The sequence below is a fragment of the Saccostrea echinata genome, unplaced genomic scaffold, assembly GCF_033153115.1.
Source record: "Saccostrea echinata isolate AGI-Se365-2 ecotype Australia unplaced genomic scaffold, CSIRO_AGI_Sech_v1 ptg000003l, whole genome shotgun sequence".
NCBI classification, from domain to species: Eukaryota; Metazoa; Mollusca; class Bivalvia; order Ostreida; family Ostreidae; genus Saccostrea; species Saccostrea echinata.
Genome location: NW_026889752.1, coordinates 4746222 through 4762923, shown reverse-complemented (window position 1 = coordinate 4762923; position 16702 = coordinate 4746222). Strand labels below are relative to the sequence as shown.

The 16702-nt window shown below is 33.8% G+C and overlaps 1 protein-coding gene across 6 annotated transcripts in view; it reads right to left on the bottom strand.

The window, feature by feature from the left end:
- Nucleotides 1-1361: 1361 nt before the first annotated feature.
- Nucleotides 1362-16702, bottom strand: part of LOC133178528 (uncharacterized) — a 34892-nt gene continuing 19551 nt past the window's right edge. For 3 of the 6 annotated variants that reach the window (XM_061313219.1, XM_061313221.1, XM_061313222.1), the window contains 2 exons: nt 13203-13418; nt 1363-5846 (listed from right to left, as the gene is read on the bottom strand). In XM_061313219.1, coding sequence (XP_061169203.1) covers nt 5589-5846; nt 13203-13418 — 474 coding nt within the window. In that variant the 3' untranslated portion in view covers nt 1363-5588. Of the gene's footprint in view, nt 5847-13202; nt 13419-16702 lie in introns of all 6 variants that reach the window. The other 3 variants (XM_061313220.1, XM_061313223.1, XR_009719988.1) reach the window with 2 other exon arrangements.

The following is a 16702-nucleotide window of genomic DNA, read 5'->3' as shown; positions in this document are numbered from 1 at the left end:
TAGTGAAAATGCATTAATTCTTTGAAAATCTTCTTCTCTGCTCCTGGTTATGAAACAAACTTAGTACATAGTTATAAAGAGGAAGAGTGCCTCTTCCAAAGTTGTACATTTCATGGCCCCTGGGTCAGGGGTTCTGGTGTTAGGGCGGGTCTCTTGATTATATAGTGAAAAACATCAATTCTTCGAAACTCTTCTCTGCTCCTGGGTATTAAACAAACTGATCCAGGGGCCATGAAATTCACACTTTTGGAAGAGGCACCCTTGCTCATCATAAGTATGTACTTAGTTTGTTTTAATCAAACCTAGGAGCTGAGGAGACTTTCGAAGGAATAATGCACTTTCATTATATGACCTATATTCTCGTAAATGTTTGTTTTGATGCAGTTGTGGCATCATTGTTCAAAGTATTGAAACTATCTGAGAAAAGTAATTAACACAGTTATGAACAAAAAAGAGAATACAGTGTACTTTTATATTGATTTTAACTTAAGAATGTTTTTCTTATGTTTCTTAAGTTCTTAAAATTCATTTTAGAGCTGAAACCGTTCTTGAAATAAATAATGTATTACAGAAATTTCGCTTTTCCTGAACGTAAAACACCTTAGCATGAAGAGTTATCGTTCTTTGTAACTATATGCATAATTTAATTAACAGATAAATTAAAGATTTGGCAGCTCTTTTTACTTTCAAGAAATTTTTATTATACATACTGGCCAAAATTAATTAAAAAAAAATTTATACACCTCATTCAGCAAATTTTATTTATTTTGAATTTCTTTTTTTCCCCCAATATTTCATTAAAAACTAAAATTCCTTTCGCACAATATTTAATATATATTTCTGAATGCATTCTATTAATGGAGTAGCTTATTCTGTGTGCATGTGAGAAAGAAACTGCACTCCTAGCAGAAGATGTGTACAAAGTGATATATTTACATTTCTAATAATTTTTACCTATGATTCTTTACGAATTCCAAAACAATTCATTTTCTCATGAACTACCATAAATAAGCTTGTCTCCATTGTTACGTCATAATAACATACTTGACGTCAAAACTGTAGTGCAAAGGGTTTTGCTTTCAAAATTGACAGTTGAATGGCATAATTTTTTCAACTCATCAGAAAATAAAGTTAATATCAGATATGAATTTAATTTCTTAAAAATTCATGAGATACATGAACTACAATGCTTCTGGCCAGCATATTTATCATGAAGCGCATACGCGCTTCATAAAATATGGCGGCATGAAGCGTCATAGTTCATGTCCTCATGAATTTTCAAAAACTAAATTCATTTCTGTATTATGAATGCAACTTTTGAGTGCAGTTTCATAGTTGGAGAAAACAGAAAGTATGCAAATATAATGTTATGGTTAAAATTTGGATTTATAAGACATGACGAATGGTAATAAAAAAATAAAAACACATTTTACTTTTAAAATGTCATGTATTACATCATTTAAACATATATTAATTCATTGACTTTGGAAGCTGCCTTGTTATTATTCACATTGTGTTAAAAATTGAAATTATTCATGTCATAAACATTTATATATACAAATTTAAAAAATGGTGAACCTGATAATATACAACATTATCTGTACAATGCAATTAAACTTACAAAATAATAAAAGGTATGCAATAAATTAATAATATTTATGTAATAGTTAAAACATTTGGAAAGTATTTTCTTAATTCATAATTTCTTTATACAATGTATATAAATTCTATGTATCATTTAAGTAATCCTGACAAACATGTACTTTTTTAAATGCTTAAAAAACTTGATTTTTTTTTTTTTTTGTCAAAACAACACATCTTTACTAAATATTTATATTTTTACATGTACATAAAGTCAAATAAGAGGCCCATGGGCCACATCGCTCGTCTGAGCACTTTGGCCAGGAAAAAGCAGAAATCAATTCAGTATTGAAAAGTTTAAATATAAAAATAAATTTCTTTGCTGTTCTTGAAAAGAAGATTTTCAAAGATTTTTCTACGTATTCCAATGTAAAACTTTGATTGCCCATTGTGGCCCTACCCTACCCCCGGGGGTCATGATTTGAAGATTTGAATATACCTGAGGATGCTTCCATATAAATATGACCAATCATAGCTTTGCTTTCTTGAGAAGATTTTTAAAGATTTTTTCCTATGTATTCCTGTGTAAAACATTGCTTGCCCACTGTGCCCCCCCCCCCCATCCCCGGGGGTCATGATTTATACAAAATTGAATCTACACTACCTGAGGATGCTTCCAAATAAATATGACTAATCATGGCTTTGCTGTTCTTGAGAAGATTTTCCTTATGTATTCCTATTAGGGATGTCAAAATATTTATTTTCTTTAGTCGAATATTCGATTGCATTATTCGAACGACAGTGGAATATATTCGAAACTTTTTCGGAAACTAAAATTTTATTTCAAACTTCACTGGTACATCACATATCAAATCCCAAATCCCCCCTTTTTTTAAATTGATTAAAAAGTTACATAAAATGTTACACACAGATGTTCACATGGACTTAAAATGTGGATAGCGTGTTTATATTTACTTATTATCCCATGTTTACCCCTTTATCCCGTGGATATGACTCATTGGATAATTTTTTCATAATCCACAGTTGTGACGTCACAATGGTTTTTGCGTTAGCGCGATGAAGTAAAATAAAGTGGAGTCCTATATAAAACAGTGTAAAACATTGGTTGTGAAGTATTAAACATGGGATAAAAAGAATCTCCCATGATTTGTAGTTGGATATGACTTTTATCCAACTCGTTGTGTGTTTTTATCCCCTCGCCAAGGCTCGGGGATAAAAAACACACAACTCGTTGGATAAAAATCATATCCAACTACAAATCATGGGAGATCCTATATATATAGACCGTTAATTTCTCCAAAATGTAGGATTTCACCGTCAATCATGTTCATAAATTGGTCTGTAAAGTCGGTTTTTTAGGAAGCATAAAAAATGACTGTGTGATATATTTTTTTAAAGCTTATTAAAATGATGGGGGGGGGGGGGGGGGCACATACGGTGACCTTGATAATGTTAAATATTTGAATATACTTTTTGTGCCAATTATCAAAATGTCTTTAAAATATGTAAAAGAATATTAATTTTATAATAATTATCGTAGTGTCCAAACATGTCACGGCTTTTATGGGTACATGGTATGAGATCAAGTCCAATTAATAGTTTTACAAAGAAAGCGCAGTATGGCGAGATAATTTTATTATGAAAACAACACATTAATTGACAATAATTCACGCGGAAGTGAAGCGTTTCTAATCACTGTACTTTCTACATGTAAAGTCAGCAGTTTTTAATGAGGAAAATTATCTTATCGACTGTGTCTGAGGGAAGACGGTTTCTCAATTTTAGGATGAGAATTCCAACTCTTTATCACTCTTTTATTGAATTTATTTATTCGAATGTCGTTTCGTTATTCGATCGTCGGTCCATTCGACTGATGGTCGAATAGTCGACTATTCGTTGACATCCCTAATTCCTATGTAAAACTTTGATCACCCATTGTGGCCCCACCCAACCCCAGGGGATTATGATTTGAACAAACTTGAATCTACACTGCCTGAGGATGATTCAACATAAGTTTCTTATTTTCTAGCACAGTTGTTTTTGAGAAGAAGGTTCTTAAATGATGCCATTAATTTTTCACTTATTCATGATTATCTCTCCTTGCAAGAAAGGCATGGCCCTTCATTTGTACAAACTTGAATCCCCTTTACCCAGGGATACTTTGTGCAAGTTTGGTTGAAATTGGCCCAGTGGTTCTTGAGAAGATGAAAACGTGAAAAGTTTACAACCACGACAACCACAGACAATGGACAAATTTCAATCAGAAAAGCTCACTTTAGCCTTCAGCTCAGGTGAGCTAAAAATCAAATGATGAAACATTTTAGTGATATGACTGAAAGCATGGAAAGCATATGGTATGCATTTTATTAGAATGTAGAAATTCAAAATTTTACTTTCATAAAATCATTGAAAATCTTAAGGAGATTAAAAAAACACAATGCCCATACACCACAACACTCATATGATAGCTAAAGTTCTGTTGTTCTTTTTCAAATTTTATGACTTTTATATTCCCTTGAAAATTTGTCACCCCTCATTATGGTCCTAACTCTAACTCTGAGGGGTCTCTAAATCAACACAACTTGGGGATGCCTCAATGACTGACATGGCCTTGTAGATATGGAAAAGAAAATTCTTTTCCTGTATACATGTACATGCATTACTGTAAGTAAAATTTGATCTTGATTTTAGATAACTCCAACCTGGGGTCCATAAATAAAAATTATGGCAGAGCCTAGGGATGTTGCAAATCAATGGTTCTGTTGTGGTTTTTCATCAGATTTCATTTTTTATTATCCCTTTCTGTGGAATTTTTAGTCAGATACATTTCCCCCCTTAAAATCAGCCCAATATTGTGATCCAAACCTACACCTGAGGACTATGATTTGAACAATTTACAATCTATATTATATACGAAACCTTTCACAAGTTCCAACATTTTGGGTCAGGAAATCAATACAAATTACTTAAGATACAGGTAGTATCTGAAATATCTAAATACAACCATAAAATTTCAAACATAGGTCACCCAGACCTACTCTTTGGTTGAAATACTCCAAAGACTTCAAATGCATCAAATGAAAAAGAAAATTAGCTTCTTTTTAAGAGAAATATTTACATATAGCTTTGGGAGTTTGTAACTAGGTCACCATGACCTACTTTTCAGTGAACATACTCCAAGTTCCCAAGATGCATCAACTAACAAAGTTTGATGATTGTAAGACAATCAGTTTGTGATATATTTAAATATAGCCAGGAAATTCCAAAAGTAGTTCATCTTAAACTATCTTCATTTGATCAAACTTGAATTTTATTAACCCAATTTTGGTTGAAATTTGTCCAGTTGTTCAAGAAAAGAAGATGAAAATGTGTAAAGTTTATGGCAATGCTGATGCCAAAGACAACAGACGATGGACAAATTTTGAACAAAAGAGCTCATTAAGCTTTCAGCTCAAGTTAGCTAAAAATTAGATCACTATGACACACTAAGTCAACATGAGGTCCCAAGATGCATCAACAGACAATATCTGATGATAATAGTCTTTATAGTAGGCAAAATATGAAAGTTTTAACAGAACATAATTGAGGTCAACCTTGAAGTGACCTTGAGACCATGCCCTTTGCCCCAGGATGATGCCTTAAACAATTTAAATGTAAAACATATCTTCATCCTCATGTGCAAGTTTGATGATAATCTGCCAAGTGGTTCATGAGACGATGTTTTAGAATCCCCCCTTTTTTGCCCTAATTATCTTCCCTGTTTAATGGTCACAGCCTTATTAGGTATAAATTAAAGACCTTGGGCCAAGGACACTCTGTGACAAATTTGACAAATATTGATGAAGTGGTTCTTAAGATATGGCTAGTATTCCTAAAAGTTTATGCACACTGCACAAATGGCCATAGAATATGTCTTTCAATATTTGGTTCAGATGAGCTAAAATACCTCTTGTCCATTTCAATACAGCATTAATGATGGTGATTTGTCAAAATTTTTTTTTAGACAGGATGTTAGTTGTCCCCTTAGTTTTTCTCTGCCCTGCTACTTTTTCATGAACAGAATGCATTAATTTTATATGGAGAATAACCTTAAACAATTCTTGTCGATCTGATTTTTTCAAAAAATCGTATCGTCGACTGTAGTGAAGAACCGGTTTCTCCATATGCTTAAGTGATCCCTTTCTGGTGGTATTTTGAATTTTTTCCCAGCTGAGTTCAGTTAACTGTAGATGTGTAACAGTCACCTGCAAAGAAAATTTAAAATATTTTTTTTCAAGGAGAGTGATAATTATAAGAGGTGTAATTAATAAGAGGCCAAAGGGCCTTAATGGTCACTTGAGTATAAAACAACAATCCATAGAAGATCCATAGAGTATACGAGTAAAATGAAGTGATAGAGTAAGCTTTTGCAAATCTTTCATTGTCCAGTGTGGCCCACCCTACCCCTGGGGATCATGATTTTAACAAACTTGAATCTACACTACCTTAAGATGTTTCAACATTTCAACATTTCTTAGCCAAGTGGTTCTGGAGAAGAAGATTTTTCCAATGTATTCCTATATAAAACTTTGATCATCCATTGTGGCCCTGTCCTACCCCCAGAGGTCATGATTTGAACAAACCTGAATCTACACTACCTGAAGATGCTTCCATACAAATATGACTCATAATGGCTTTGCTGTTCTTGAGAAGACGATTTTTAAAGAGCTTTCCTAAATAATTCTATGTAAACTTTGATCATCCATTTTGGCTGCGCCCTATCCAGAGGGTTCTGGAGAAGATTTTTAAAGATTTTTTTCTACATATTTCTTTGTAAAATTTTGATCCTCCATTGTGGCCCCACCCTACCCCTAGGGATTATTTTAACAAACTTGAGTCTACACTACCTGAGGATGTTTCCATGTAAGTTTCATCTGACCTGGTCCAGTGTTCCTTGAGAAGAAGAATTTTAAAAGATACCAATAATTTTTCACTAATTCTTAATCATCTCCCTTTGGAAGAAGACACTGGCCCTTCATTTGAACAAACTTAAATCATCTTTACCCAAGGATACTTTGTGGCAAGTTTGGTGGAAACTGGCCCAGTAGTTCTTGAGAAGAAGTGGAAAATGTGAAAAGTTTACGCACACCCGCACAACGAGGACGAAAACAGATAGCAATAGGTCACCTGAGTGACTCTGGTGATCTATTAAAATATTACATGTTTTCGACACAATTTTTATGGAGCATAACTCGATAAAATTTTCAAGCTTACTTTGGTAGCTTTTAATGTGTTAAAGTACAATTTTACACAAAATCACCAGAAAACAACTTGCCACTCTGGATTTATGATGCCCTATTTTTCAAAATTTAACTTGCAGCCAAGCATGGTGCATATTTATTTGTACCATTAACTCCAGCTTATTTAATCATATAATAATAAGTCAAATGACATCATATTAAAGGTCAGACTAAATATTAAGAATAGTATGAAAGAGTGTCAAATTACATTTGGTAAAACTTTGCTTCACTGAGAAATGAAGGCTTAAAATTGTATAATTGATAAATTTGTTACCCGCATATTGTTCTTGATTTTGTGTTTTAAGGGGGGATCTATGTCCAAAAAGTCTTTGTGTGAATTTTTCGAAACTTTTCTTGCCTTGCAACTAACCTATATATTTAAGGCAATATAAATATTACCTTTATGTCCTCTAAAAGCTATATCATATTAAATAGTATGAAGAAAGCATTTTATTAACTAGTGTTGCTAAATTAACCTGATTTTTAAAAGCTTGTAACTCACAATAATAAATGCCCCGCCGAGGGTACATTAGTAATACAACATGAAAATTTGTTTTAGTGTATGAAATTTGATGAGAATATCTTGAATAGTTTCTTTAAAATTGAAATTGAAATCTAACAAGAGGCCCAGGGGCCACATCGCTCACCTGAGCACTATGGCTAGGAAAAAGCAGAAATCATTTCAGTCTTGAAAGGTTGAAAAGTTTAAATATAAAAGTGTTTTGGGGGGGGGGGGGGCATGAATTGAACAAATTTGAATCTACATTACCTGAGGATGCTTAAATATGACCAATCATGGCTTTGCTGTTCTTGAGTAGAAGATGTCTAAAGATTTTTCCTATGTATTCCTATGTAAAACTTTGATCACCCATTGTGGCCCCACATCCTACCCCCAGTAGTCATGATTTGAACAAACTTGAATCTACAATATCTAAGAATGCTTCCATATATGACTAATCATGGCTTTGCTGTTCTTAAAAAATAGTTTTTTTAAAAAGATTTTTACTATGAATTCCTATGTAAAACTTTGATTGTCCATTGTGGCTCCATCCGACCCCCGGGGGTCATGATTTGAACAAACTTGAATCTACACTACCTGAGGATGCTTCCATGTAAATATGACCAATCATGGCTTTGTTGTTCTTGAGAAGAAGATTATTAAAGATTTTTCCTATATATTCCTATGTAAAACTTTGATCGTCCATTTTGGCCCCACCCTACCCCGGGGGGGTCATGATTTGAACAAATTTGACACTACACTACCTGACAATGATTCCACATGAGTTTCATCTTTCCTGGCTCATTGGTTCTTGAGAAGAAGATTTTTAAAAGATGGCATTAATTTTTCACTATTTTGTAATTATCTCCCCTTGGAAGAGGGCGTGGCCCTTCATTTGAACAAACTTGAATCCACTTTACCCAAGGATACTCTGTGCCAAGTTTGGTTGAAATTGGCCCAGTGGTTCTGGAGAAGAAGATGAAATTGTGAAAAGTTAATGACAACGCCGACGACAACGACGACAGACATAGGACGAATTTTGATCAGAAAAGCTCACTTGTGCCTTCGGCTCAGGTGAGCTAAAAAGTTGTTTGTAGTTGAGAAATTCTCGCCAAATTATGTATAAGTGCATAAACTTACATAAATATATCTTAAATGGTTTCTTTAAAATTAAGCAAAATGCAAATCTAAGAAAAGTGAGGTCAAGGTCACAGGAAAGTTCAAGGTCAAATAATTTTTAGGCATTTGAATACTTCTCACAAATAGTATCAGCACATTTAAGTTTGATAAAAATATTTTGAATGATTTCATTAAAACTGAGCTACACATTAATTTAAGAAAATTGAGGTCAAGGTCAAAGGAAAGGTCAAGGTCAAAGAATATTGATGCAGTTGAAAAGCTCTCATCAGTATGTATCTGCGTATGAAGTTTGATTAAAATATCTTGAATGATTTCATTAAAACTGAGCTACACACTAATTTAAGAAAAGTGAGGTCAAGGTCAAAAGAAAGGTCAAAAAATGTTGATGCAGTTGAAAAGCTTACATCAGTATGTATCAACATATGAAAGAGCTAGGTTCACTTTATGCATAAAATGGCCCTGTACATAAACCAATTTATCCACTTACACACTATGTCCCTTTCTCAACATCAATATAAAGTATAGACTTGGCCCTTTCAGTTTGTATATAAAAGTTTCCTCTAAAGAGTCCAGGTACTCGAAAACAGGTTGTGTGAAATTGCAATGTTCTTGAATTTTGCAGAAAACAGTAGAGTTTGAGAACCTTCAACAAAGAATTAAAATATGAGCACACTCCTCGATCCAAAAATTAAAGTATATTTTATAATCTTAATTAGCAGTTTTTTCGTAATATATTTGCACATTTTGGATCGGAGGTTGTGCTGTATATGAAATATGGAAAAATAGCATCATATTTTGGCCATTTTTGAAGAAAAATTCGGGATATGTGAATAATGATGCAATTCATGACGTCATAATGCATTGACTATCAAGAAAATTACGTCATTTTTAGGAGAAATTCAGTCTCCAAGTGTTCAAGTAATATTTATTGCCTTGTTGACTAAAACTATGCAGTTTTAATTTTTCAGAAATTTTGAGGGCCAAAAAAGGCCCTAAGTGGCCCTTGCTCTTTGATTTCACTATCTTGAATGGTATCTTTAAAACTGAGCTAAACACTAATTTAAGAAAAGTGAGGTCAAGGTCAAAAATTTTGATGCAGTTGCATAGCCCTCATCAATATCTATCAGCATATGAAGTTTGATAAAAATATCTTAGATAGTTTCTTTGAAACTGAGCTTTGAACAGAACTAAACTTAAAGCGTGATGGAAAGACAGATGGAAGGATAAAAGGACAGAAGGACGGACATGACAAACACTATATGCCCCTGCCATATTCATGGTGGGGCATAAAAAATTTTGATGCAGTTGAATAGCTCTCATCAATATCCATCAGCATATACAGTTTGATTAAAATATCTTGAATAGTTTCTTGGAAACTGAGCTTTGAACTGAGATAAACGCAAAGTGAGATGAAAGGACAGATGGAAGGACAGAAGGAACAGATTGAAGGACAGCAAGATGGAATGAAAGGACAGATGGAAGGACAGAAGGAACAGATTGAAGGACAGCAAGATGGAAGGATGGAGGGACGGAAGATTGACATGACACACTCTATATGCTATGGCCATATTCATAATAAAACATAAAAATATTGGAGAGGGCTACATTATTGCAGCTAGGTAATGTCCATCCCAAGATGCATTATCTGTGCAAGTTTGGTCCAGGTAGGGCCTATAGTTACTTCGGAATGAACTTGCTCCTGAAACTTAAACTGGGATGCTGATGTTTTGTTACTACAATGCCGAGGTGAGCTAAAAATGTTGAAACAGCTCAACAGCTTGCATTTATAAGTATGTACAGGTACATTAGGTTTGATAAAAAATATTTTATGATTTATTTTAAATTGGAATATTTACTTATTTAAGAAAAGTGAGGTCAAGGTCAAAAATGTTGAAGCAGTTGAAAAGCCCTCATCAATATATATCAGCATATAAAGTTTGATGAAAATACTTGAATAGCTTCATTGAAATTTAGCCAAACAAAAAGTGTGATAGGACAAAAGAAGGATGGAAGGGAAGATGGATAAGCTAGATATAATAAACACTATATGCCCTGGCCCTATATATCTGTGTTTGTACTCAGTTTTAATGTGTTTTACTGCAAATATTACATATGCTGAAAGGTCAAACTTCTGAAAGTGGGAATTCTACCTTCCAATGATCCACTAAGATCATCTTAGTGGATCTGAAAATTTGTCACCTTCTTTTATTTTTCCTGGTTTTACAGTCCCTGAAACGTTCTACTTTCCCATTTTTCCGTTCGCTCACCGTTCGTTCACCGTTCGTTCAGCGTGCGTTCACCGTTCGTTCACCGTGCGTTCACCGTTCGCTCTCCGTTCACAGTTTTGCGTTCACCGTTCACCGTGCGCTCGCGTTCACCGTTCACAAAGCGTTCAGCGTTCGCTCCTCGTTCCGTTCACTTTGCGTTCACCTTGCGTTCAGCGTTCACTTATCGTTCAGTTTTCATTGCCATTCGGAACTCCCAAGTGAAAGGACTTATCTTTTTGTAGGTAATGAGTTACAGATTTTTTAATTTAATAACTAACATATCGTGTTTGAAGAATCATTATTTCATGGGGGAAAATATCTAAGATATATATTTTTATTATTCTAACTTAGCTATTAGATTATTTATTAAATTACTCTGGAAAATAAATGTTGTTATAAGCACATTCGGTACCTATGTAGAAAGATGCTGATATATTAAATTTAACTAATTTAGGGCAATGTGCAAATACTTCAAGCACTGCAACATTTTGTTGTTTTGTTAAAGACGACAAATCGTTAATGGAGATATAATTATCCAAGTCAAATAATTACGCAGCAAAATTACGAAAATATTTATTTCTAACGCGTTTTTTTATTCAGTTACTACAGAAAATATGATAGAACTAGTTCTGAGAGTTATACATAGTACTGCGGATATCCTGTTAATTTATTATCTTTGGAGCGAATTAAATTGATAGTGTGTTTAAAGGAAATATTTATTTAAAATGTAATGCACTACAGAATTTTCGCTACTATAATACATGTATGTAAAGTCTATAGTTATAGAGAAAAAAATTCTTTCTTCACCTTAACTTTATATGTTTGCCATTCGATAAGATTAATACACCCCCCCCCCCCTTTCCCCTAAATCGGTTACTTAGTCAGTACTGTATTTCCAGAAAATTTTAATTAACCTGTTTAAAAAAAGTTAAGGTCTTTTTTAGAACAAAAATTTCAGTCTCAAAGCAAAAATGCATCTAAAAAAGTCACAAAACAATAGTAGTTCACAATGTACACGTGTCGACGGTGGTATTTGAAATTGGCAGAGAGTATGTTTCAAATTCAAGTGTTAATGCCCAATATATTTTATTCATTTATTATTCAAATGTTGGTATCAAATCTAGAAATGATAAAAATAAATGTTATAACTTGTTGGAAATACTCGCACTTCGTCTTCGATGTGACGAAACTTTCACACCTGCACAGTGTCGAATGATTTTGATTGACAGGACAAGCACGTGGACTTCGTGTAAACTTGAAGCAGGAAAATAAAAACTGTCAAACAGATGGATATGATTTGTTGATAAGAAAAAAAAAGTTACTTTCACTGTCTAATATATTTAGAAAAAAATTTCAGAGTTATTGTTTGATATAGGTACAAACATTTAGTGAAGCCTGAAAGGAAGGGGGGGGGGGCTAAAACGGAATCTCTCTTTCTCTCTCTCTCTCTCATTTGTCTGTTTAATAAAAATTATAACAGCATATTACTTAAATATCAAGTTCTGAAAATTGAATTTATAACAAATAATATGAATATGTATCTTTGTATTATCTTGTCCGAGTATAATCACGGCCATCTACAGATACATGTAGAAGTCTGCTCAATAAATCATCATGAAAAATAGAAATGACACATAATATATTATTGTATTAAAATTTAAAATACGAGCGTATAAATGCAAAACGTCCACTGACCTTTGTAATTATTTTTTTTTTTCATTACTTTACATGAAATCGCCTTGACACGGAGATATATGAATGGATGTTACAATCGCTTTAATTCATTCTATAAGTCAGAAGTTTTCTCTGATTTGTTATCAAATAAGAATAAACATTTTTATTTTCCAACTAAAAAAATATCTTTTATACTTCAGCGTTCGGCAACAATTGCAATGTTTTAATGCGTTAAAATCGTATGATTAAAAACTTAATGTGCATGAATCGTCTTTCTTAGGACAATTTTGGAGAATTTATTTTATTTATTTATTTATTCATTCATTTATTGGTTTACTTATTTATTTATTTATTTTTTTTGGCACCTGACATTATAATACAATAAAATAGTTTCAATGCAAGGAAAAGATCAGAGGCATTCCGAATATATCGTTCATCTTGCGTTCACTGTTCGTTCACCGTTCACTTTGCGTTCGCGTTTGCGCTCCGTTCGCGTTCTGCGTTCGCTCACCGTTCACCGTTCACACATCGTTCACCAAGTTGCGTTCAGCGTTCACACATCGTTCACTCACCGTTCGCTCTGCGTTCGTTCAGCGTTCGTTCACCGTTCGTTCAGCGTTCGCTCACCGTTCAAGTGGGAAAGTAGAACGTTTCAGGGACTGTAACTATTTTAAAATTATAGAGAAAATAAGGTTGTAAAAAATATTATTTAAACATAGAGTATTATTCAAAATAACATACTTGTGTTTTTTCAACCGTAAATCCAAGAATATCTCTACCAACACTTCCACAAAGATCCATATGTGTAACTGAATTGTCAAGATACGCTAACAGTTCTCCTATATGTTGAGCAAGAAGGGCATCTGGTAGGCAGGGATCTACTTCAGAAGATGCATGGCGTGTTTTCTTGATTACAGGACTGCCATATGTATCTTCACCTTTTATGTTCTTTTTAACCTGAAAATATAATAAAAAAAATACTGTGGAAAATAAAAACAAGCAGAGAGAATAATACAAGCTGACTGAGCACATTTTCATCCCCAACTTCACTATGTCAAGGTTTTGTGACACCATTCCTCTTCACAAATCCTAGCAAGAAATATATCCATAGGATATGATCGCCAGGTCCAAGGTACATTCAGATTGCAACAAATGTACCATCTCTTTTTTTGTCTGAAATGTATTAAATTTTTAAATTATGATGAAAGAAGGAAAGGAGATGGGTGAACATAGCGTGCAGAAAGCCTATAGCTTCAGATATATAAAAATCAATTCAATTTGTGAATTTAGTATTTAGATTAAAGTTCTCATTATTGAAATTTATGAAATTATAATAAACAAAAGTTTTCTTAGGAAAATTTTCTCGGCAAAATTTATTCTTTTGTTTAAAAAATAATGTGGTATTCCTGGGGTTCGAACCCTAGCAATAAAAATCCTGAGTATCATTTTCTTTCGAGGCTAGCACGCTAACCACTAGACTACACAAGTCCTGATGAATAGTGGCATTTAAATCATGTTTGTGATATGACCCTTGACTTAATGGACTTCAAGTATTTCTCGAAAAGATGTGAATGCTATGTCATAAAAGTATATTTTTAAGGTATAGTGGGTCTTTGCTCCATGTCTTTGGAAACCAAAAAATGTATATTTTTATGCCAACTTTGAGGATTAACTTTCAAAAAAACGGAGTGATGACCCACTCATAACGAAAAATAGTGTTATAGTGTGAGGAAATGACTCTTTTTGCCCTCTTTAGTGTGTGTATAATATTTCATAAGCAAATAATTTCAATCTTTGTGAGATTTTTGCAATTTGTAGAGATTTTACATAAAGTATATTTTAATATTAGATGAAATATCAAGGAATTTTTTGATATAATTAAAATTTAATTTTTTACCTTAATGTTTGTCACACTATAGGCTTTTAGCTCGTCATGTTCACCCATCTTCTTTCATATATCTTTTGTACACTGAACTCATATCTTCAGTTCAGTTATTGTTTCTTTATAGTACATTATGTGTTGAGTTATCAATATAACGATAACTTGTTTAAGTTATTTTGTGTCATTCCTCCCTAACTTCACACCCCGTGCGCCAAAGGTGCACCAAGACAAAAACAAATGTTTGATTAAATTCAAACCTTGCTCAATCTAGAAAAATTGTTCTCAGACTTGGGAAAATTGGGAAAATTTGTTTATTTAATGATAAAAACTCGACCCATAACCATCTGAATAAAACCTCAAAATCAGGAGTAAAATGCTATTTATCTCCACCTCCTCACCAATTCTCCTTTAGAGCTGGTGCACTCCATCTAGTATTACATAATGGAATCCCAAAAATGCAATGCATATTGGCAGGAAATACAAAACTCCCAAGAAATCAATGTCTAAGTAGAATATGAAAGTAACTTATTTGTTATAATTAAAAACAAGATGTGTTTGTGAAACACTGATGCCCCCGTGTGGCAGCTTATGGCGAAGGTTAAAGTTTCTCAAATGCAAGTCAAAATCCAGGCCAAAAGATAAAAAATGTTGGTACCCAAAGAAAGGTCTTTTCTCAAGGAATACACCTGTGAAATTTGAAAGAACTAGCTGCAACTTTTCAAAAGTTATGGAAAAGGTTAAAGTTTTGTAAAAGTAAGTAAAACGTTAAAGTCAAGGTCAAAGTGGTTGGTATCCAAAGGAAGGTCTTGTCACAAGGATTATATATGTGAAGTATGAAAGACCTAGCACTAACCATTCAAAAGTTATGGCGAATGTTAAAGTTTTTCAAAAGTAGGTCAAGCTCCTAGGTCAAGGTCAAAAGGTCAAAGTGGTTGGTATCCCAAAAAAGGTCTTGTCACAAGGATTACATATGTGAAGTATGAAAGCCCTAGCTCCAACCATTCAAAAGTTATGGCCAAGGTTAAAGTTTTTCAAAAGTAGGTCAAACTCCTAGGTCAAGGTCAAAAGGTCAAAGTTGTTGATATCCAAAGGAAGGCCTTGACACAAAGAATATACATGTGAAGTTTGAAACCCCAAGCACCAACTATTCAGAAGTTATGGCCAAGGTTAAAGTCTCATAAAATTTTGCAAAAGTGGGTCAAACTCCAAGATCAAGGTCAAAAGGTCAAATATGATGGTACCCAAAAGAAAGGTCTTGTCACAAGGAATACACTTGTGAAATATGAAAGTCATAGCTCCAACCAATCAAAAGTTATGGGCAAGGTTAAAGTTGACAACAGACAGACAGACAAACAGACAAACGGACAAATAGACAGACAGGACAAAAACAATATACCCCCGGGATCTTTCGATATGGGGGCATGAAAATTCTGTGTGTGTAAAATAACATATGTAAGTTATTTTTCTAATAACCTGATTGCATTATGCCCCTGCCTGCTTATGGAGGTGTATTTGTGCACAAAGTTAAATGACTGGGTTCAACACTAACATAAGTCTGTTAGTCTCAGACTAATATATTTCCATTTGGCCTAATAAAACTTGTGGCTAACAAGTTCTTATGGACCAATAAAATTTCTGGGGGGAAAAAATGAATAAATTACCTATGTCTAATTCTCAATGACTCTTACTGAAAAACCTCACATGCATTTTTAGTTTTTATCTTTTTGATGGATAGTTAGGTCATAAAATTCCAAGTCAATTCAGGCATAATTTTACAACTGACTGATATGAAGCCAAACATTTTAGTGAACATTGTTTACCCCCCCCCCCCCCACCCCCCCCCCCCCACCAGGTCACATTTCCAAAAACAAAAGGCCGATGGTTTTAGAGGCAAATATAGAATTCTAGGGGCCACAGTTAGCAGTTCATCGGAAGTTGTCTCACCAGATTTGACCTCTTTTTCGTTGGCCGACCAATTTTGTGTCCATCGTGTCAAGTTATCTGCTTTGGTGGCTGATTCCTTCATTGGAAGCAGTTGTTGACTAGTCAACCAACCTTCGATCATTGACCATTGGCAGACAGTTTGGTAAGTCGGTCCTCAGTCAGTTGACATTTAGGGACTGGGTTTTTGTAAATGTCAAGGGTGAAAATCAAACTGCGGCTCAGCGAAAGATGATCGGGCAATGGTATGACAATTTATAAATATTTTAACTTTTAATTGCATTGGTGTTCCTAGGAATTAATGTGAATACTCTGCATCGGCCGACTCTAGTGTCGCCTAATCCTGGTTTTCTTTTACCAGCAATACAAGAAAAATTTGGTCGCCTGACCATCGGCTTGAATGTTACCTAGGCATAAG